Consider the following 24104-nt stretch of genomic DNA (forward strand, 5'->3'; position numbering starts at 1 on the left):
ACTGGGATTTTGTAAAAAAAAAAAAAAGTTAACTTTAAAGGGGATTTTTTTTCTTTTTTAGCAATCCAGTCACATTCTCCCAATTATTACTTTAAAAAGCCTGTTCCTTTTCAGATAAACTCCAAGTGCTGCTGCTTTGGGTCTTCTGCTCCAGTCCTCGAGGACCAGCGTCCTGAAACTTTATGTGTCTCTGCTTCAACACACCTGAGTAAAATAATCAGATTAGCAGGAATTTGGAGACCTTGGCTGTGTCCACTGAGGTCTTTCAGTCATTTGATTCAGATGTTGGACCAGAGACACTTTTAAAAGTTGCAGGACACTGTTGAAGACATCGGCTCTCTCCTGAACACAGGGACAATGTTCCGCTTAATCTAAGCACCTTGCCATGTGAATGATGAATGGACTTAATCTACATGGCATTGTTCAAGTGACATCATACAATTAAACTGCTTTACACAAGAGCCACATTCACCCAATCGCACTTACAAATGTGAGCACCAAAATGCAGATTGGTTGGGTTTAGTGAATTTCCCAGGTTCACATTGACATGTGGCAGGATGAAGATGGAACTGAATGTACAAACTTTGTATCTCTAGACGACTTCCAACTGAGACTCAGTTGTCCTCACGTCCCCAATCGTCCAGCCTGAGTTCAGCTAGGATAGGTTAAAGCCTCCAGCTGGACTCCAGGTAGCTGCGGTGGCTATCAATGCCACCATGTACCAGAGCCTGTCTTCTATCAGGAGCCCGAGACAGGTTAACGGAGAACAACCAGCAATCAAAACAGCGTGAGTGGGAAGTAAAATGAAAACTAGTTTCCTTTATGATCAACATTAAAACCAATTAACCTTCAGCATCCATGAACAGCTGAATTAGCAGAATGGTGACAGTAGCTCAGGCAGTAAGAGTTTATTTTGTCACCGGTGCGCTGGTGATTTGAACCCACAGTCCACTCAGGTCATTGTGTCCTTGGGCAAGGCTCTTCACTCACCTCACCTGCTGCTGGTGGTCAGAGAATCTGGTGGTGGTCACTGTATGACAGCTTTCTCTCAGTCTGCCCCAGGACAGCTGTGGCTATATATGTGTGTGTGTGTGTGTGCGTAGGTGCGCATGTGTGTATGTGTGTGCTGTGACACAAAAAGCCACACTACAAGTTTGTCTGCTTTATTTTAGTCAAGCTTTTATTAGCGACAAGACAAGCTGGGATACATGTTAATGCACAGAAATTGTAAAAACTTTATCCTTTTTTTGTTTAGAGTTCCTTGCATATCAAAATGCTGTGTTCAATTTTTATTTACCAAAGTAACATTTTCATCAGAGAAATCCAGCGAGATTTGTAGAGTTAACTACTATAATTTATACAATGTATTTCTCGATTTATTACTTTTGTTTTAATGAGATACAAACAGAAGTGCCGATAAAATTGTTCACACATACAATTGTTAAACTCAGATTGACTTTTCTGGTTGGAGTTTCAAATTCACAGGCGTAACAAATACTGCCGATTCTTAATGTACCAGGGCACACCGTTAGTTTGAACAGTTTTAACATGAATATTTTAACAATTGTATGATTTTATTTTTACTTTTTTTTGTTAGAACACACATCTTAAAGGGCTTTCAGTGTGCCTTTATTCATCAAATGTTTCTTTGTATTGTTTTGGGGTTTAAATAAAATGATGTAACACTTAGGCAAAAAAATACAGAGCAGCATCCCATAACTTGAAGCCAGAATAGCAAATATCTCCACGGCCACACTGAATTTCCCAGGAGAGCTGACATAAGCTGGGATGAAAGTGACCCACACGGCGCAGAATATCAGCATGCTGAAAGTGATAAACCTAGCTTCATTGAAATTGTCAGGAAGCTTTCTGGCTAAGAATGCCAATCCAAAGCACAACATGGCTAAAACCCCGATATATCCCATTATGGCCCAGAAGCCCAGAGGTGATCCAAGTGCACACTCCAGTATGATCTTCTCGCTGTAATATTGAGTGTTTTTGAATGGATGGGGAGGGCTGACTGTTAGCCATATTATACAAATCAAAACCTGTACAAGTGTGAGAGCTAAGACACTGACTCTCTGCTGTGGAGGGCCAAACCATTTCGTCACTTTGCTGCCAGGAACGGTAGCCCGAAAGGCCAACAGAACCACCGTTGTTTTCCCCAGAATACAGGACACACAGAGGACAAAGGTGATGCCAAAAGCTGTGTGGCGCAGCATGCAGGACCAATCGGAGGGCCGGCCGATGAAGGTCAGAGAACACAGAAAGCACAAACCCAAGGAGAACAGCAGCAGGAAGCTCAGCTCAGAGTTGTTGGCTCGGACAATGGGCGTGTGTCTTTGGCAGAAAAATACCAGGCTTACAGCCACTGTTGAGATTGCACCAAGGAGCGACAAGGTGACCAAAGTTATACCCATTAGCTCTGTGAAGGTGAGGAACTCAACCGATTTTAAGTGACATTGGTTCCTCTCTTCACTGGACTTGTACTCATCAGGGCATTTTTCACATTTCACAGCATCTGAAAGGATAAATACATCTAAGCTGTACAGAGAACACATCTTCAGGTAGACCAGTAAAGTGCTGGCAGCGATTTTACCCAACAGAAACACAATGAGGACCAGAGTAAAGGCTACAAATCCCGCCGCCTCACTTGTGCCATTGCTGAACTCCCCCTCCGCACAGACGATGCAGTCAAAGCAGCAGACGGGTTTGCCTTTAATGAACGCCCGACGAGTGCCAGGCAAACAGCTGCCGCTGCAGATAGACGTCGGTACCTGATTTACAGAGATGATATTTAAAGCTGAAACGGTGTAAAAACAAACCCCGCATTGAACAGAGAGTCTAAATTGACTCACATCGTAACTTTCTCCTGCCCAGATGGCTCTCACTCCAGCGTCCATCTCAAATTGCCGACCTTCAGGTCTGGAGGCATCATAATAACCAATCGTTTCAAACTGTATGTACCCTGTCTCATCCCGTTGCCAGTTTACCAGAGCGTAACGTGCGACGGGGTCACCGAACTCATCGAAGAAAACATTTTCACCAGTTTTACTGGTAAAGTTCACCTGCGTTAGGTAGTGCAACACCTACAGGGGGGGAAAAGTGAGTTTCTTATGATGACCACATCATTGCTGTTTGGATTCGAGCATATTGTTGTTTTTGTTCATGTTTACCTGCCATGGTTGAAATTTGTGCCTGTCAGCACAAGTATTGTTCTCAAAGGGCCCGTCTCCATCTTTGCAATTAAACAGCATGCTCAAAGCATGAGCAACAGCGTATGTAGCTTTGTAGACATTATTCAACAGGCTGGCATCTGAAACATCAGTAAATCGCGTCTTTACATCCCGCACACTCTCTGCGCCGCTGCAGGCTGTAACATGATCCTGTGGGTAAATCCCTGGTTTTGGTGACAGGGTGCAGTCAAAGAGCGTTTCCCACAACTCAACAAGTCCCTGATTTCCCGGTGCGGTGGACGGTCTGCTGTTGGTGAGGAACTCCTGCAGCCCAGGGATGTGAGCGTTCAGCGCTGCAAAGCCCACGGCCCCCTGAACCACGGCGTAGTTCGCCGGAGAGGCAAAGTAACGATACGTGATCCAGCCTTCGCTTCCCACCCACTGCAGGCCTGTCACGTTCTGGGCGTGAAGCTCTTTCATGAGTACATCAAGATCTGTTGCATCTGCAAAAGCAACTATGACCTTTGAGGTGGATTTTCTGATAATGTCCACGACTTGTAGGAATGACTTCCTGGGGTCGGTTCGGTAAATGGTGACTGAATACTCGACGCACACGCCTTCCTTTGTTGCTGCTTCCAAGAAGCTGGCCATGCCACCGTTTCCGTAGTCGTTGTTAGTTCGGATCGCTCCCACCCAAGTCCAGCCAAAGTATTTCACAAGCTTTGCCAGCGCTTTGCTCTGATGAATGTCACTCGGTATGGTTCGAAAGAAGGACGGGTAGATTCTCCTGTCGCTGAGACATGCGCAAGTGGCCGAATGACTGATCTGAAAAGAAGAGTAGAAAATTAAAATCGCATCATTCCTTCCGGTGAGTCAGAATGCATGAGTGCCACTCACCACAGGCACACTGAAGGGACCCAGCGTACGTGCTATGCCTATTGTAGAGGTGGAAGTCGTGTCCCCAATGACAGCATACATGCTGGAGAGGTTGCTGCACAACCCTTCTCTGTCTTCATATGGATTCATGAGATTCAGCGATGACCTGATAGACAGAGGTATGCTTGGGCAGGAGTCAAAGATCCTATAACCGAGTGACACATCTGGCAGCAGTTCAGTGCTGTTGTTAATTTCATCTATCGCAAACATCATGGTGTACGCAAACTGAAGCTCACCTATTTCCAACCTATATAAAAAAAAAAAAAGACATGAAAATTACATGATGACAAAAGATTCATCCTTAACCTATAACTGTCTTACCCTTTACACTGGATTGCTCCCGGGTTGATTGTGAGCGCTGGACTAACTGTGACCGGGTTCTGGTGGAAGGAGAAAATGCCTCCGATGATGATATCTCCCTCCTTAGAAAACTGAGACAGTTCTTTTGTCCCGTATATTTGACATGAAGGGTTTTCCCCGCTTACATCCACGAGACAAAAAAGTAACAGGCCCACAATAAGCAGCATAATTCCTCACTTGAGTACTTAGCACACAAGTCCTAAGTGACAGGAAAGGTAGAGTCTGACTGTCTTATAGGAGCGCATCAAACCCCAGCAGGACTGATTCTGAATATTTTCATCGTCCCCACCAATCGCGTTGCTTGTTTTGTCCCTGATAGGGAAGCAGACCTTTAAGTCCTATACGCTCTCCTGCAAATACTTCTTTAAATTGGTTTTTATCATAAAAACATACTTTTAACGATACAACTGGATGCTTGAACACATTCTTTCAAAAAATGTTGCCAATGATTTTCAGAGGCCACAATCTCTCTCATTCGTTTTTCTGTGGTTTCTGCAAAAAAACAGCAATTTTTTTAGGCAACATAAACTGCTAAAATGTCTCACCTGGTCAATGTTTAGATGTATTTTTTTAATATATATTATATTATATATTTTTCTGGACACAGACATGTACAGTCTTTAATAATTTATCTGTGCTACATGCTAGGATTGTTTTTTTTGCAGTTAACTGAAGAAACAATTATACGTTAACTCAGTTTTATTATAACATTTTACTTTTTTTATTATTCTTTTTTGACACTTTGCTTTGGATGACTTAAAATTGTATGATTAGTTTTCTAGCTCCTCTCTTCCAGGCAGCTGGGGATGTCAGAGGAAATGTCATTGTAAAAGGTGATAAAGAGGAAGTAGACGTTTAAGACTGAGAAATTAGTGTGAACAGCTAACAGCTTTAGCTTTGCAAAGCATCACAATAAAACAGAGTGTTTCTTTTTTTCTTCTTTAAAACTTCTCCACCAGACGCAGCCAAAGAGTCACAGCAACATGTAGTGGGACTGAGACATTTTTAACTCTTTGGTCAAGATTTCTGCTGTAAACTGGGATCGGAAAAGGACATTTTAAACACGCAGATATCTCTGATGCCGTTCACTGGTGCATACATGGAGACAAGAGCTTCAAAAGGATCACAGAGATGCTGTTCTTCTTTTTATGACTTTTTAATAAGTAAAGCAAAGAGTTTACACCCTGGAACAGGCACTGCAGATCCAAGGACCCAATAACATGAAAACTGTCGAGCCCAAACAAAACTCTGTTATTTTCAAATAAAGTTTTTCAATTAATCTGCACTTATTGTTGTGAAATTATCACACTGATTGTCCTACATCAATTCGGTTTCACTATAATTTGTATAAACTTTTAATTAACTTTTTTCCAATTAGATGTTTATTGCTGTTTACCGTACTTTACTGTTTCAACCTACACATTTTATAATATCAAGTGCTGTAATATAAAAGTACAATCCCTGGTATTAGTAATTAATGTCACATATTTTGCCATTATGGAGGCTGCTCAGTGTAGATATAGTACCACCAGATAAATCAACAAGTAATGATTAAACTAATGGTTGTGAATGTATTTTCCTCACTGAGATAAATAATTACTGAAAACTAAACACAAAGAACAAAAGAAATTATGAAAGTGTTCAGAAACTAATAACAGCTAAAACGTGGACTATATTGTCACTGTACTTTGCTTTGTCTAAAGCTTGTCTCGTCCCATCAAGTGTTTTTTAGTATTCCTCTCAGGTTTCAGTAGTAAAATATAACATTTTGGTGCAAAAATACAAAAAAGTAAACCAAAGCTTGAGGCTAGAATTGCAAATATCTCCACAGCTACAGTAAACTTTCCAGGAGAGCTGACATAAGCTGGGATGAATGTGAGCCAGACGGCACTAAATATCAGCATGCTGAAGGTTATGAATTTAGCTTCATTAAAGTTATCAGGTAACTTCCGGCCTAAAAAAGCTAAGATAAAGCACAGCACTGCCAGAAATCCAACATACCCCAACACAGCCCAAAACGCCACAGCTGATCCTAAATTACACTCTAGAATTATCTTTTCACTGGCGTAAACTGTATTCTTGTGTGGAAACGGTGGAGCGAAAACTAACCATACCACACAAATAAACACTTGGATTAAAGTACACCCAATGACGCTCGTTCTCTGAAGCGGAGCTGAACACTGGGGAAATGTGTTTGCTGGTCTTTTAGCTTTGAAGGCCATCACCACGGTGATCGTTTTAGCAAGAATACACGAGATGCACAGAGCAAAGGCTACGCCAAAAGCCGTGTGACGCAGCATGCAGGACCACTCAGTGGGCCGGCCGATGAAGGCCAGAGAGCAGAGGAAACACAGAGTCAGGGAGAAGAGGAGCAGGAAGCTCAGCTCTGAATTACTGGCTTTGACGAGCGGTGTGTGCCGAAACCGGAAAAACACACACAAGACCACGAGCGTTAAACTGGCTCCGCACAGCGAGAAGGCAGTGAGGAGGGCCCCCATGGTCTCTCCATATGACAGGAACTCAATCACCTTTGGGACACATTTGCTGTGGTCGACATTCGACCAGTACTCCGACGGACACTGTGTGCACTCTGCAGAATCTGATCAGGAAAAATAAAAACCGGAATGGGTTCGGTGCATTCACAGTATGAATCAGGAGAAGAGTTTCACTTGTTTCACTCACTGCTTGTGTTGCTGATCTCTCCAGCAGCACATGGGACACAGGAGAAGCAGCAGATTGGTTTGCCTTTAATGATTGCTTTCCGGAAACCTGGCGAGCAGTTCTCACTGCAGACAGACAGCGGCCTCTGAAACATCAGATCGATTCAGCAATCAGTTCCCAAAGATATATGAGCTATGTAAATTAACAGATTTTAAATAATTTTTCCAAAAGTAACTACTTTTTATCTCATCGTACCGTCTTACAATTGTTTCATTTCACAAAGTTTAAAATTCAGAAATACTCATTTGTTTCTACCTCCACAGAATGTGTGGCCCAGGTGATGTTTACTCCATTCATGGTCAGCTGGTTTCCATCTGGATGTGAAGCGTCGTACTTTCCAACTGTTGTGAACACAACGTCTCCTGCTGGACTTCTCTGCCAGTTCACAAGCTCATAAATTGCTGCAGGGTCTCCGTTTTCATCAAAATACACGTTCTCTCCTGACTCAACAGTAAAATTAATGTCCTGGAGATACTTCACAACCTAGCAATGTTAGAAAGGGGTTAATAAGCACAATCTTCCATGTATTTTAAAACAAAAGACATTTATTTTAAATATCACATGAATTTTAACCTGTCTTGGCTCTGGCTGGCTTCTTAATTTGCAATTTTCGCCACCTGGCTTACATTTCAACATGCTATGCAAGGCGTGAGCAACGGCATACACAGCCTTGTACACGTTGTTGGATATCCTGAGCTCCGACACGTCTGTGAAAGCGTTGTATACATCTCGAAGGCTTTCGGAACCAGAACATAATTTTGTGTCAGGTGTACTGGACTGGAAACTGCACCCAAATGTTGTTTCCCAGAACTCTCTCAGCAAATTGCTCTCAGGTTCCTGACTTGGGTTCACCTGTAAAAGAAAATCTTGCAGGCCTGTGATTTTTGCCTTTCTTATTGCAAAGCCCAGCGATCCGCTTAGTATGCCAGAGTACCTTTTCTCAGCCAAATGAGCTGATGTGATCCAGGATTCACTGCCGACCCATTGCAACTCAGTCAGGTTTTGACTCAAAGCTTCCTCCAGCAGAACATCCATCTCATCGTAAGCCAGGAAAGCAACCAAAACACCCGCTGTGCCTCTGCGGATCACTCTGACAACCCTCTCGACGTTCTCTCTGGAGCCAATCCTGGAGATGGACTCAGAGTACTCGACGCAAATCCCCTCCTGACTTGCGGCTTCAATAAAAGTCGCCATCCCGTTGTTACCGTAGTCGTTATCACTTCTGACTGCCCCGATCCACGTCCAGCCAAAGTGCTTCACCAGTTTGGCCAGCGCTCTGCTCTGATAGTAGTCACTGGGAATGGTTCTGAAAAAGGAGGGGTACTCCTTTCTGTTACTGAGGCAAGCACATGTCGCAAAGTGGCTGATCTATTGGAAAAGAGAGTGACACAAAAACATGAGCGTGTTCAGAGATGCTTTCTCGCTTGCGATATTGTTACATGTATTTGCTAGACCTGCGGATGTTCTCGAATATGTGAAATCTAGTTTATTTCATAAGTTAATCATGAACTCTCTTGAGTTGAGTCCCACTGATACTAAATAAGCATAAGCATTTACCACTGGTATGTGGAAAATCCCTGAAATTTGTAACATCACGATGGTCGTAGAGGACTCAGAGGTTCCAACTACGGCCTGAACGGACGACTGGCCGGAGCAGTTTCTTTCAATACTCCTTCCCTCCCCGTTCATCAAGCCCATTCCTGCACGCGTCGTAGGCAACGTGGAAGCGCAGCTGTCGAATATCTTATAACCAAGTGAGACGTTAGGCAGTAGAGAGCTGCTGTTGTTAATTTCCTCAATGGCAAACACCATCGTTTGAGCAAAACGGAATTCCCTCAAGTTAATTCTGGGGGAAAAGACATGTTGAAGTTTATGCATTTCGTCAGAGTTCAAAGAGCTGGTTAAAACAAGAGCAAGAATCAGCACAGCAGTACCTGGAGCACATGAGAGGTTCTGGTGTCTCAGTCCAGGAGAGTAAAAGCTTTGAGATTTGGCTGTGAAGGGAAAAAGCTCCTCCTATAACAACGTCTCCCTCCTTAGACATCAGAGGAAGCTCTCGGCTCCCCAGCATTTCACAAAAAGCTGTTTCATCCTGTGCAAATCCTCCATTAATAACTACAAACATCAGAATTAGGCAGATGTTTTTCCACATGTTAAAAAAAGAAAGGAAAAGACACAACCTAGAATCACTTTCTCTTCGATTCACTGAAACGTTGCTTCTCTATGAGGCTGTGCTTTATACCTCTGGGGGAGATGACGAACGACTAAGGTCCTCTAATCCAATCAGAGAGACGATGATGCAAGCAACTTTTAATTCATTTGGGGTTTTTTTAGTATTTATTATTTTTTCTACACTACTTCAAATCTATAATGTAGAAACACAGCTTTTAATCATATTTCTAAATGTATTTTATATGTTGTCTTTCAAGATCTTTTAAAATTGATGCCTTTTGCACCATTTGTATTTACTTGAATGGACCATTTTAAGAGCAATAGGTTTATACTAAGTGTGCTTGCATAGGTTGGATCTAGAGTTATATAAATGTAGGTTAAAATACAAAAGCCCACTCACCACACATTCGTCCATGTAAATGAAACTAAAACATTGGAAATATTTATTTATACATGTCTGTTAATGTGTAAATAGTTACAGAAAACACAATTTATAATACATAAAATACTTCAAACAAATTTCAGAGCAACCCCAAAATTGCATAGAAAGTCTTTTTTCTCTCTCTGGTTCAAAAACACAGAAGCTCCAATTTAGAATGAGGACAAATTAGATTCTGAGATTTCAACAACATAACTAATGTTTATGCTAATCTGTGCGTAATTCTTCAGCATTTTCCGGTGACTCGTGAACACTAACATGTCACCGTTTCTCTCAATTTAGCTTATTTTTAGTTAACAAAATGTTGTTTTCATTTTACATAAACTTTTATTTGTGCACTTATGTTGAACAAAATCCCTCCTTCCTGCTCCCACCCAAAAAAACCAACCCCATCTCCCCAGCTAAGTCCATCTGAAGCCTGGTCTGCTACCAACTGAGCAACTGTGTGGATCATATTAGAATACCAGTATGAAATTTATACAGGATTTAAATGTCAAATCGATAACTGCCCCAAACTTGTGGGATAATAATTAGCTGAATTAATTATTTAGATAATTAAATATGAGATTATTTACATTTCTTTCTGTTAGATTATACCACAGCAATACAATTAAAATATTTCATATGTATATTATGACAGCCAATAGGTGTAATGGATGCAATGCACTTAATAGGCTACAATGTTATAGTCAATTTTAGTTGTTGGTATTTAACTAAAGTTTACTAAATCAACCCTTTTGTTTGTAATACTCGAACTATTCTTTCATTGCGTTTTTGACTGATTTCGTCCCATCAAATGTTTTTTAGTATTCCTCTCAGGTTTCAGTAGTAAAATATAACATTTTGGTGCAAAAATACAAAAAAGTAAACCAAAGCTTGAGGCTAGAATTGCAAATATCTCCACAGCTACAGTAAAATTTCCAGGAGAGCTGACATAAGCTGGGATGAATGTGAGCCAGACGGCACTAAATATCAGCATGCTGAAGGTTATGAATTTAGCTTCATTGAAGTTATCAGGTAACTTCCGGCCTAAAAAAGCTAAGATAAAGCACAGCAGGGCCAGAAATCCTATATATGCCATCACAACCCAAAATGCCACAGGTGAACCGAGGAAACACTCTAGGATAATCTTTTCACTGGCGTAAACTGTATTCTTGTGTGGAAACGGCGGAGCGAAAACTAACCATACCACACAAATAAACACTTGGATTAAAGTACACCCAATGACGCTTGTTCTCTGAAGCGGAGCTGAACACTGGGGAAATGTGTTTGCTGGTCTTTTAGCTTTGAAGGCCATCACCACGGTGATCGTTTTAGCAAGAATACACGAGATGCACAGAGCAAAGGCTACGCCAAAAGCCGTGTGACGCAGCATGCAGGACCACTCAGTGGGCCGGCCGATGAAGGCCAGAGAGCAGAGGAAACACAGAGTCAGGGAGAAGAGGAGCAGGAAGCTCAGCTCTGAATTACTGGCTTTGACGAGCGGTGTGTGCCGAAACCGGAAAAACACACACAAGACCACGAGCGTTAAACTGGCTCCGCACAGCGAGAAGGCAGTGAGGAGGGCCCCCATGGTCTCTCCATATGACAGGAACTCAATCACCTTTGGGACACATTTGCTGTGGTCGACATTCGACCAGTACTCCGACGGACACTGTGAGCACCCTGCAGAATCTGATCAGAAAAAATATGAGAAAAAAAAAACAGGTTGACTCTGTAAAATGCTTCATTTGAAAAGAACTAAAGGTTTTACACTGTGACCTTGGTTCTCTCGCTAAATCAAAATCTGAAAGTAGAAATACATTTCTTCACTCACTGTTGGTGTTGCTGATTTCTCCACCACCACAGGGAACACAGGAGAAGCAGCAGATGGGTTTGCCTTTGATTATCGCCTGACGGAAACCTGGCAGGCAGTTCTCACTGCAGACGGACAGAGGCCTCTGGAACAAAAGCAAAATTCAACCTGAAGTAAACATTGCTGACCTCAACTTACTTTCATATTTAGTGTTTAACCAAACATGTTGATACCTCGAGGTTTGAACATTTAACACAGGATGGGAAAGTCTATATAAGTTGTAAATTCATTTTCTTAACAATAGCTAAACTTTTTAGACAATTTTAAATATATTTTGTGTCTATTTTGTGCAATTAAAAGTTTAACAATCATTACTTCAATTTGTAATCACCAAACATCGGAGTTCCTAACTGTGATATTCTACAGAAAAATATTTGTATTATTTCATATAGTAAATGATGACACTATAAATGCAAAGTTGCACTAAAGGTTGCATTAAAAGTCCATTAAAAGTGTAAACTCTGCATTATTCGGTCAATATTGACCCTTTGAATGGAAAGTTCTATTAAAAGTTGCACTAAATACCCATTAAAGGTATCAACACTGCAATAAAAGTGTCATTATTTACCGAATGACCCGTCATGACAACAGTCGTAAACACTCATGAAGACTCCTTCATGTTCATGACAGACGATATGTCAGTCCTATGCACACCCCTTCAAATAAAGTGTTACCAAATAATCTTCAATAGTCAAAAATCGATTTCTACCTCCCAGGATTCTGCGGCCCATGTTATTTTCACATTGCTCATGGTGAACTGGTTCCAGTTTGGTTGTGAAGCGTCATACTTCCCTACAGTCGTGAACACAACGTCTCCTGCTTGGTTTCTCTGCCAGTTCACGAGCTCATAGGTTGCTGCCGGATCCCCGTTTTCATCAAAGTGCACTCGCTCCCCAGACTGTAGTGTAAAGTTTACCTTTTGTAGCTGTTCGGCAACCTGTCCACAGAGAAAAAAAGAAACAGCACACAAATTTACAAAAGAACCCCCCAAAAAAGACCTGATATTTCAACTAAATAACACAACTAAACTAAATATAACAAAACAAAAGCAGCCATTAATTTTCCAAGCTAAGCTTTCACCTGTCTATGTTCTGAATGATCTCTTAAGATGCACGAGTGAGACACCGAGTCACCGCTTGGTCCACATTTTAGCAAACCATGAAAGGCGTGAGCAACGGCATACACAGCCTTGTACACGTTGTTGGATATCCTCAGCTCTGACACGTCTGTGAAAGCGTTGTCCGCGTCCTGAAGTCTCTCAAAGCCAGAACATAATTTTGTGCCAGGTGTACCGGACCGGAAACTGCATCCAAACGTCGTTTCCCAGAACTCTCTCAGCAGGTCGCTCTGGGGTTCCTGACTTGGGTTCACCTTCAGGAGAAATTCTCGCAACCCTCTGATTTTTGCCTTTCTTATCGCAAAGCCCAGCGACCCGGTTAAAATCCCAGCGTACCTCTTCTCAGCCAAGTAATTTGCTGTGATCCAGGATTCACTGCCGACCCACTGCAACCCAGTTAAGTTTTGCGTCAGAACTTCCTCGAGCAGAACGTCCATCTCGCCCTGGGCCAGGAACGCAACCAAAACACCCGCTGTGCCTCTGCGGATCACTCTGACAACCCTCTCGACGTTCTCTCTGGAGCCAGTCCTGGAGATGGACTCAGAGTACTCGACGCAAATCCCCTCCTGACTCGCGGCTTCAATAAAAGTCGCCATCCCGTTGTTACCGTAGTCGTTATCACTTCTGACTGCCCCGACCCACGTCCAGCCAAAGTGCTTCACCAGTTTGGCCAGCGCTCTGCTCTGATAGTAGTCACTGGGAATGGTTCTGAAAAAGGAGGGATACTCCTTTCTGTTACTGAGGCAAGCACATGTCGCAAAGTGGCTGATCTATTGGAAACAAAACAGAGAAAAATCAGAAACAATAGGAAATTAAAGTAATAGATTTTGAATCAGGTTTATCTGGCATGACAAAAGCTCTGAAACTTCTAACTTAAATCTCATTTTCTTCACAACAAAACAAACAACCATAACTTCACTGAAATTGCATCTCTGAGCAGCTATTTGAGGATTTTTATTTTCACTTACTTACCATGGGTGTTTGGAAAACCCCGGAAATCTGTTGCATTGCAATTGTTGAGGAGGATTCAGAGGCTCCGATGATGGCATGAACAGAAGAACAGTTTTTCCTCCAGCTGTTTTCCTCTCCGTTCATCAGACCCATTACTGCCCGTGTTGAAGGCAGCGTTGAACCGCAACTATCAAATATCCTGTACCCAACTGAAACATTGGGAAGCAGGTCGCTGCTGTTGTTAATTTCTTCAATGGCAAATATCATTGTTTGCACAAAACGAAATTCTCTCAGATTTATCCTGAAAAAAAAGGCGGGGGGGGGGGAGAGAGAGAGAGAGAGAGAGAGAGAGTGTTTTACATTCATGGACATGAAATAAAATTGCAGAATAACAGTCTGCTTTACCTGGAGCATTTGAAAGGTTCTGGTGTTTCGTATTCTGAGAGAAAGGACATTGAGATTTGACTATAGATGGAAAAAGCCCCACCAATAATGATATCCCCTTCCTTTGATAAGAGAGAAACCTCTGGGCTTCCGTACATCTCACAGGTACTGTCGTTCTCCGCCTTAAAGAATCGCAGAATGACAATCAACAGTGAGATTACACAAATCCAATCACCCATCTTTCAGAAAGAGATCTGGAGTCAGTCCTGGCGACTTCTTCTATTAGTGTCAAGGTGATTTCTTTCTGTAAGAGGATGGGCTTTGTACTTATATAATGATGATGATGATGATGATGATGATGATGATGATGATGATGATGGCTGTCCTCATCAAATCAGAGAAAAGTAATGTATGTCATGATTCATTTACATTTGATTTGACATGAAATATTTGCCAGGTGCCAAATCAAGAATAGACAAGTGTAGCATTACCTGTCATAGACTTTTTTTTTTTTTTTTTTACATATCTCACAATTTATTTAGCAATTTTTCCAAAACAACCTGTTGTGATTCAATCGTGTCTCATAGAGTCACAGTAAAAATATATTTTCAAAAGCAGCCTTTCTTTAAGAAATACATACGAATATGTTAAAACATATTTAAGGATTTTTTTTGTCTGTACTTACTGTTGCTATGTTTTTCCACTTTGCCTTAATGTTACAATCTCACATTACATTATACATTACTTTATACATTATACATTTATACATTATACATTATACATTACTTATATTATTACTTATTACTTAATTACTTACTTATTACTTACTTATATTATTACTTATTACTTAATTATTACTGTTAATTAACATTAACAGTTTTAGTCAATTGCGTTGAGTACCGGTGTGTTGTGAAATCATGGACTTTACGAGGCCATAACTCTTTTTTGTTGGCCTCCAATTCATTTTATAAAATACAATTCAAGTTAAACAGTAAGTGTTAAGACCTTTCATCATTTCATAGACAATCTCACTTGTTTTAATTTTTAAATTCAATAAGTTCAGTTCTTCAACCTAATTGAGAAAATCATGTGTGATTATATTTGGTAATTTTCATATAATTTAGATAATTATTTCATTATTCATATTCCTGGAATATTTAAATGTTAAATTATTTTCAGTCTACCGAGAAAGCTGTTTAAATGTTAATAGGACATGCAACCCTCTACCATTTCCACCTCCCCAAATATAACAAAAGGATGTCAAAGGAGTCTTCGTTTAAAAAGTTTTAATCGTTTTCATCCACATTTTAACAGACAAAAATTATTTACACTCTTTTTCTGATGACCGAAAAATCCTTTATAATTGTTGACCAGCTTTTGAAGATGTTCCACTGATATAATTAAGATTTATTTTTTGTGGTGAATCATGTCTTTGTAAAAAGAAGTTTCAAGGCATTCTTTACAGATTATTCTCTCAACAGATTCTCAATCCGATTCATGTCAGGACTTTGTTTAGGCCACTCCAAGACACTACTATTACTTCCAGTCAGAATAATTTTTTACTTTTTTTGTAAAATGAAAACATACTTTGGCCTAATTTTGCCAGGTCTGTGGATTCTTTGTGACTTGGTGTATCTACTTTCCTCTTTTTGTAATTCTCTGTGGCTGTGAGAATGTCAGGATTATTCAGCAAAAGCAGATAGTTAGCCATCATCACTCCATGCGTGTTATTTTATATTTGACACTGGTTTTGTACAGTATTCTGATCCATTTAGGCTTTAAGGTTTATACTAAAAATATATATAACTGCTTACAGATTAATGATAATTTTTTACAAAACAGAAAGAGAGATATCATTATGATGGAGGCCCTTTAACTACAACCAGGGGTGAAAGTAAGGGGGTACGCCAGGGTACTGCGTACCCCTAAAAGATTTAGTGGGGGTACGCAGTACCTGCAAGAGAGGGGAGTGGCTGTCTACTGTAAAAAATCAGTGGGTTAAACTCAGGCACGTGCAGAAGGGGGGGGGGGTGCTTGAGCACCTACCCTTTTTGCTCCTTGCCCCCAAGTACCCTTTTGGTCAATTTCTTTATTTTTTTATTTTTTGGTATTATTTCCTAAGCCCTCTTCTGACACATGAAAACATGTGCTAAAATTCTTTGCTTTTTTGTTTCTGTTTTGTATAACATAATAAGCTGGTCACCTTGTTACCTTTGACCTTTTGCCCGTGACGCATGACGCAGTTGCCTCTCGCGCAGTGAGATAAGGCAGCTAACTGCGGAGCTCAACGTAGCGAACGTTCCAGATTACAGAACAGTTTTTGGTGAATTATTAAAAAAAATGTTTTTGGTGAACAAAGTGGAGTAGACTTGCTGGTTGTCAGATGACGGAAAACATTGAACGTATCTCGTTTCTACTTCAGCTCGGAGTAGCGGTTTAAGCAGAGAGGTAATGAAATACAACAGATACTGACAGTCCTCTGCGTCTGCCTTTCTCTGAAGAACTACTGAGCAGGAGGAGACAGCCAGGTGAGGAGAAACTGTTATTATCTATCATTCAGTATTTTTATCATACAGACATTAGGCTGTTGTTGTTGTGCTATTAGCTAGCTGCTACCTAACGACTCTACTAGCAAAGCAAACTAAAAAGCTTCTTCCCTGTATTGTTAATGAAATCAGTCATTCTTCAGTATCGCTTATGCAATAAGGGCACATCGCCCGTCCAAAACCGATTATCTCCATAATGGATATATGTCCAATCTTCTAATTTCCTTTGCTGCATAATGTACATTTCATTTATTCTAGCCTTAGGTAAATGTATCTTGAAAGAAAATAACACTTAAATAAAAGTCCAACAAGGATATTCATTTAGAATTAAAAATAACTTACCCTAAATTACCATGATATATATAATGTATGTAATAAAAGTTTGTCATTAATGAAGGGGAAAAAAACTCAACCCAGACTTTAAGTTTAGGGTCTGGTTCGCAGAGTATGAAGTTAAATTTGTTTCCTAATTTTTCAATGGGAAAAAAAAAAAACTAACCTCAGTTAAGTAAAATAAAATTGTAATCAAAACTTTTGGAATTGTAATGATTCCTTTAAAAAAAAAGTTTAGTTTAAAATACTTTTTTTAATTAAATAACTCATTTTTACCAAACATAAACATTTATTTGCATACATCAGAAATCTTTTGTTGTGATTTTAGGCCCTGAAAACGACGTCATGTGAGAATCACAAGCAAAACTTTGAGTCACAAACAAAAACTTAGAATAGCAAGAAAAGATTTCTGAGAAGAGCAAATAAGTGTCATGTCGGTTTTAAGGTTGCGAACCCACATGCAAGAACACAGTCAGACAGAGCGAGTCAGAAACAATAATGTTTATTGAAGGATCAGGGAGCTGGTGGCGAAGCCGAATCGGCGGACCGGTTCTTCTACTGCCAACGGGAAAAAGCAGGGTTAGCGAGAACTCAGCGGAGTTTCTCCAGGAAATGACTGAGGTGAGCTTACTTGGCGTGGAGGTATTAGGGGCGAAGCGGAGCGCGAGCCGAGTGTCCGTTGACGAGCGATGCTTAGCTCTGATGTCGGGCACGGCCTGGAGCCTGATCCGTCCAGGCGGTCCTCCGGGAAGTTTGGGCGTGGGCCTCCTGGCCCGTAGCGTCCCGAAGGGGAAATCCCGGGGAGGGATCGACGAGGGGAGATCACGCACACACACACAGGGAGTGGCGTCTGACCGGGAACACCGGCAGCGTCGGGAAATCACACAGGAGGGAGGTGATCCACAGCGGGGAGACAGACTTACACGAATGCGGGGGCAGCTGGTTTCCGGGAAACAACTAGAAGACGGCGGGAGAATCTGGCGAGGGAGACAACAAGGGTTAGACGAGAGTAATCACAGAAGGCCTCTTTCTGGAACGCTGGTTACCGTGGTAGGCAAACACTCAGGCGGTGAGACGGAGTGTAGCTGCTGCTTATATCGCAGGTCCACGCCCTCTAAACCAGCTGCAGGTGTGTGTCCGGGTTGAACCAGGACACTTCTCAGGGTGGAGCATGGGTGACATCTGCTGGATGTCTTGAGAAGTGGTGGTTCCAGGGACAGGTGGAAATAAAACTAACTAAAGGAAAACAAACTAAGAAACTAGGAAAAGGGGAGGACAAACAGACCCTGACAGTACCCCCCCCTCAACGGACGCCACCTGGCGGCCGAACAGAGGACGGGGTCTGGGAGTCCCTAAAGTCTCTAATAAGGGAGGGGTCTAAAATGAAAGATCCCGGAACCCAGGAACGTTCCTCAGGACCATAACCCTCCCAGTCGACAAGGAACTGGTGACCCCGACCTCGTCGCCGAGTGGCGACAATCCGGCGGACGGAGAAGGCCGGATGGCCATCGATGACCCGGGCGGGTGGAGGGGGTTCGGCCGGAGGGCAAAGTTCACTGGAGAGTACTGGCTTAATTTGGGAAACGTGGAAGGTTGGGTGGACACGCAGAGACGGGGGAAGGCGGAGGCGTACAGCTGAGGGGCTAATGACTGCCAGCACTTCAAAGGGGCCAATGAACCTTGGAGACAACTTTCTAGACATAGACTTGAGGGGAATGTTGTGTGTGGACAACCATACCTTTTGTCCCACTATATAAGCAGGTGCAGGGGTTCTACGACGGTCAGCCAGGCGTTTATTGGTAGCGGAGGTGTTGTTGAGGGCAGTGATGGTGTCCTTCCAAATCTTATGGCTTCGTCGGATGTGGTGTTGTACCGACGTGATCGAGAGGTTCTCCTCGTCAGAGGGGAGGAGTGGTGGTTGGTAACCCAGGACCACTTCAAACGGAGAGAGACCTGTGGCTGCAGAAATGTGGCTGTTATGTGCATACTCGACCCATGGGAGGTATTGGGCCCAATCGTTGGGGTTCGTGGAGGTCAGGCATCGCAGAGTCGTCTCTAGCTCTTGGTTCATACGTTCTGTCTGGCCATTGGTTTGTGGATGGTAGCCAGAAGTGAGGGATACCTTAGCCCCCAGAGCCGAGCAGAACTGACGCCAGACCTGTGATATGAACTGGGGGCCGCGATCCGAGAGGATTTCCTGCGGGATGCCATGTAGTTTAAAGACATGTTTAATTAATAACAGGGCAGTCTGGGCAGCCGTGGGCAGCTTACGTAGGGGAACAAGGTGACATGCCTTGGAGAAACGGTCGACGATGGTGAGGATGGTGGTCATACCTTTACTGGTTGGGAGTCCGGTAACGAAATCTATGGCCACGTGGGACCAAGGGCGCTTAGGTATGGGTAGTGGTTGTAGGAGTCCTGCGGGGGGTTGATTGGATGACTTGTTCCGGGCACAGATTGGGCAGGCTGAAACAAACTCCTTGACATCCTTGTGTACGGAGGCCCACCAAAACCGTCTGTTTATTAGCCCAATCGTGCGGCTAACGCCGGGGTGACCTGAGAACTTAGAATTGTGTATCCACTGGAGAAAACGGGATCGGACAGAGGACGGAACATACACCTTACCCGGTGGGCAGGACTCTGGGGCTGGTTCTGTTTGCTGAGCTTGATGGACGATGTCTTCGATCTCCCAGGTGACCATTCCCACGGTGCAACTGGGAGGCAGGATGGGAGCTGGGACCACCTCAGCGTCATCTGGGGAATAGACTCGAGATAGAGCATCGGGTTTAACATTCCTTGAACCTGGGCGAAATGTGATAGATAGGTTAAATCGAGAAAAGAACAGAGACCAACGAGACTGGCGGGGATTGGATTTCTTGGCTGCTTGCAAGTATGTCAGGTTCTTGTGATCGGTCCAGACCAGTACGGGGTGTTCGGCGCCCTCCAGCCAGTGGCGCCACTCCTCCAAGGCGAGTTTAATCGCGAGAAGCTCTCTGTCGCCCACGTCATAATTCCTCTCAGCTGGTGAGAGTCTACGGGAAAAGAAGGCGCATGGATGGAGCTTATGGTCGTGGGTAGACATCTGGGAAAGAACCGCGCCGACCCCGGTGTCGGAGGCGTCAACTTCCAGAATGAATTGCTTCTTGGGGTCAGGCTGGACCAGAATGGGAGCGTGTGCAAACCGGGACTTGAGCTCCTCGAAGGCGGCCTCCGCTTGAGGGGTCCAGACGTATTCTCTCTTGCTGGAAGTGAGAGCGGTGAGGGGTGAAGCAGTCTGACTGTAATTGCGTATGAACCTCCTGTAGAAGTTTGCAAACCCCAAAAAGCGCTGTAGTTGTTTGCGGTTTTCGGGTTTAGGCCAGTCGAGTACTGCCTTGATCTTGTCCTCGGATGCTCTAACCTGTCCCCTTTCGAGGATGTACCCTAGGAAGGTTACTGAAGGGCGGTGAAACTCACTTTTCCGCTTTTACATACAGCTTATTCTCCAGAAGGCGTTGGAGAACCAGACGGACATGTTGTTTGTGCTCCGCGAGGGATTTGGAATATATCAGGATATCATCCAGGTAGACGAACACAAAGACATTGATGAGATCCCTCAGGACGTCGTTCACCAGGGCCTGGAAGAAAGCAGGTGCGTTAGACAACCCAAACGGCATGACCAAATATTCATAGTGGCCCATGGGGGTTTTAAACGCCGTCTTCCACTCATCACCCTCCCTTATGCGAAGGAGGTGGTAAGCGTTCCTGAGATCTAGTTTTGTGAATATGGTTGCTTCTTGGACGGGCTCAAAGGCTGAGGATAATAATGGCAACGGGTACTTATTCTTGATGGTGATCTGGTTGAGTCCACGGTAGTCAATACAGGGCCGAAGAGAGCCATCCTTTTTCCCCACGAAGAAGAACCCTGCTCCGAGGGGAGAGGATGAGGTGCGGATAATCCCTGCAGCTAGAGACTTGTTTATGTACTCCTCCATGGTTTGCCTTTCTGCTCTAGAAATGTTATATAGCTTGCTGTTGGGTAATGGGCGCCAGGCAGTAGATCGATGGCACAGTCATACGGTCTGTGGGGTGGCAGAGACAGGGCTTTGTCCTTACTGAAAACAGGAGCTAGATCATGGTACTCACGGGGAATGGAGGAGACGTCAGATGGGTCGATCTCAGCTGGCTCTGTAGGCGTAGTGACGACTGGAAAGGCGGAATGAAGGCAGGTACTGTGACACTTTGTGGACCACGACTCAATCTTGGTCTCGGCCCAGTCTATGTGCGGGTTGTGCTTGTATAACCAGTCGAAACCAAGGATGATGGAGGCACTGGCGGCAGGAAACACGAGGAAAGTAATCTCTTCTGTGTGATTACCTGAAGTGAGTAGACGCACTGGCTTGGTTTGATGGGTGATCTGTGGCAGGTTCCCTCCGTCGAGGGCTGATACCCGGAGAGGAACTGGAAGCGGCTCGATTTCAATAGACAGTTGCTCGACGATGTCTGAATTAATGAGGTTCTGTTCACACCCTGAGTCAATGAGGGCTGATAAAGAATATGGTTCGTTAATGATTATGGAGACAGGGATGATGAAGCGAGATCTTACTGCTGTAGTCTCCGGCAGTCTCCCCGTCCTTACTGCCGGACCTGCGGGTTTAAACGTATTGGACAGTTAGCTATTACATGATTGGGTTCACCACAGTAAAGGCAAAGCCGGGAGCGCATCCTCCTCTGCCGCTCCTCTGGGGTTAGCTTAGCGTGTCCCAGTTGCATGGGTTCTGGTCCTGTAGATGAGGGAAAGGTGGGTGGAGGTTGGACAGTCGACTGGTTACTGACCTGTGCGGAGCGCGGAAGGGCGGTGCGGCGGGATCGCTCACTCATCCTTGACCGAATCCGGTTGTCTAATCTTATGGCCAAGTTAATAAATTCATCCAGAGACTCTGGTTCATCTAGAGTAGCCAGTTGGTCCTTTATCTGCTCATTTAACCCATGAAAGAATGCGCTTTTAAGCGCAGCAGGGTTCCAGCCTGAAGCAGCGGCCAAGATTCTAAAATCGATGGCAAAGTCTGACACAGTCTTCTGGCCTTGCTTCAATCCATGTAGTTCACGGGAGGCTGAAGTCTTCTCAGCCTCTTGACAAAACACCTGCTGTAACTCCTTCAAAAACTCGGGGAAGGTACACCCATAGTTAGAGGCTGAAGAAACCGGGCTTCGGCCCACTCTAGGGCTCGGCCCGTCAACAGGGATAACACGTAGGAAATCTTAGCACTGTCATGCAAAAAACTCTGCGGTGAATGATTAAAGATGATATTGCATTGGAGAATAAACCCCTTGACCTTCCGGACGTCACCTGAAAATTTCTCTGGCGCTGAGGGTCGGACGTCCGAAAACATGGAGCGGGCTGGTGGATCCGGAGCCACTGTCGGGGAGGGTTGAGAGCTGGGAGCCTGCTGAACTGAATTCCGTAGGAAAGTGGTTAATTCTGTTAGTTTATCGTTAGTCTCGGCTTGACGACTAGCTAACTCCCGTAATGCGGAGTCATGTGACTGGACTAGCGCGTGTTGTTCGGACAGCGCCCGTCTGATAGCGTCTGCTGAGGTTCCGAACTGGCCTGAGTGTTCTGTCATGTCGGTTTTAAGGTTGCGAACCCACATGCAAGAACACAGTCAGACAGAGCGAGTCAGAAACAATAATGTTTATTGAAGGATCAGGGAGCTGGTGGCGAAGCCGAATCGGCGGACCGGTTCTTCTACTGCCAACGGGAAAAAGCAGGGTTAGCGAGAACTCAGCGGAGTTTCTCCAGGAAATGACTGAGGTGAGCTTACTTGGCGTGGAGGTATTAGGGGCGAAGCGGAGCGCGAGCCGAGTGTCCGTTGACGAGCGATGCTTAGCTCTGATGTCGGGCACGGCCTGGAGCCTGATCCGTCCAGGCGGTCCTCCGGGAAGTTCGGGCGTGGGCCTCCTGGCCCGTAGCGTCCCGAAGGGGAAATCCCGGGGAGGGATCGACGAGGGGAGATCACGCACACACACACAGGGAGTGGCGTCTGACCGGGAACACCGGCAGCGTCGGGAAATCACACAGGAGGGAGGTGATCCACAGCGGGGAGACAGACTTACACGAATGCGGGGGGCAGCTGGTTTCCGGGAAACAACTAGAAGACGGCGGGAGAATCTGGCGAGGGAGACAACAAGGGTTAGACGAGAGTAATCACAGAAGGCCTCTTTCTGGAACGCTGGTTACCGTGGTAGGCAAACACTCAGGCGGTGAGACGGAGTGTAGCTGCTGCTTATATCGCAGGTCCACGCCCTCTAAACCAGCTGCAGGTGTGTGTCCGGGTTGAACCAGGACACTTCTCAGGGGTGGAGCATGGGTGACATCTGCTGGATGTCTTGAGAAGTGGTGGTTCCAGGGACAGGTGGAAATAAAACTAACTAAAGGAAAACAAACTAAGAAACTAGGAAAAGGGGAGGACAAACAGACCCTGACAATAAGTTTGTTTTGCAAAAAAGAAAGTTCACTTCATGAGTCAAAAATGTGTGATTTAAATTTTTTATAAAGTTTTTTTTAAGCAAAACTCAGTAGGCTTTTCTCATTGTGACATGTATTAACAATTCAATATTTGCTTTTGTTTTTTTCGTTTTTCTGCAGTTCCACATTAAAGTTTGATGCAGCTCTGCTTTCCGGAATGGACCATCTTCATCTCCACTACAGCAAACAGGCAGCTCTTTGTTTTATAGATTATACGAAAAGGTTGCATTGTGCCCTTGTTTATATTTTTAATAGCGTATTTCTGTAAAGACAAAATATGTCTGGTGGTCTAGCTCTGATTTACATATCTTGCTAAATTGCGGGTTTGAATATTGCAATACGTTACTATAACAAAATAGACCTGCAGAAAGAAATTACTAGTAAAATATCTTACATAGGCATAGTGTTATGTTTTATATAGAGATGTTCCTTAGCTTTGATTGTATATCTCACATTTTTGTAAATTATCGTTGTTTATTAAACTCTGAAAGCTGAGAGGCTGTTAATATTCTGTCCTAAAATGCGGTTAAATATGCCCTTTTTTGTTGTTGAGCACCTGCCCCTTTAGTGGTCTCTGCACGGCCCTGGTTAAACTGTGCAGCCGCG

At 43.7% G+C, this 24104-nt stretch overlaps 2 protein-coding genes and 1 pseudogene across 3 annotated transcripts; all 3 read right to left on the reverse strand.

The window, feature by feature from the left end:
- Positions 1–1162: 1162 nt before the first annotated feature.
- Positions 1163–4425, reverse strand: LOC103474259 (extracellular calcium-sensing receptor-like; annotated as a pseudogene). The gene is made up of 4 exons (XR_014090550.1): positions 4074–4425; positions 3177–4001; positions 2859–3089; positions 1163–2777 (listed from the first exon to the last, which is right to left on the reverse strand). The product of XR_014090550.1 is annotated as an extracellular calcium-sensing receptor-like (transcript).
- An 822-nt stretch (positions 4426–5247) lies between these two features.
- On the reverse strand, positions 5248–10166 carry LOC108166821 (extracellular calcium-sensing receptor-like). Its single transcript, XM_081614679.1, has 6 exons — positions 9128–10166; positions 8751–9039; positions 7767–8561; positions 7449–7676; positions 7155–7278; positions 5248–7071 (listed from the first exon to the last, which is right to left on the reverse strand). The coding sequence occupies exons 1-6, from the start codon at positions 9343–9345 to the stop codon at positions 6170–6172; spliced, it is 2556 nt and encodes an 851-aa protein (XP_081470805.1). The 5' UTR covers positions 9346–10166; the 3' UTR covers positions 5248–6169.
- Positions 10167–10197: 31 nt separating this feature from the next.
- LOC103474281 (extracellular calcium-sensing receptor-like) lies at positions 10198–14590 on the reverse strand. The gene is made up of 6 exons (XM_017308200.2): positions 14133–14590; positions 13749–14028; positions 12740–13546; positions 12369–12596; positions 11621–11744; positions 10198–11478 (listed from the first exon to the last, which is right to left on the reverse strand). The coding sequence occupies exons 1-6, from the start codon at positions 14348–14350 to the stop codon at positions 10568–10570; spliced, it is 2568 nt and encodes an 855-aa protein (XP_017163689.2). The 5' UTR covers positions 14351–14590; the 3' UTR covers positions 10198–10567.
- Between the last annotated feature and the right edge of the window lie 9514 nt (positions 14591–24104).

This window comes from Poecilia reticulata, chromosome 13 (assembly GCF_904066995.2).
Source record: "Poecilia reticulata chromosome 13, P_reticulata-male-v2, whole genome shotgun sequence".
NCBI classification, from domain to species: domain Eukaryota; kingdom Metazoa; phylum Chordata; class Actinopteri; order Cyprinodontiformes; family Poeciliidae; genus Poecilia; species Poecilia reticulata.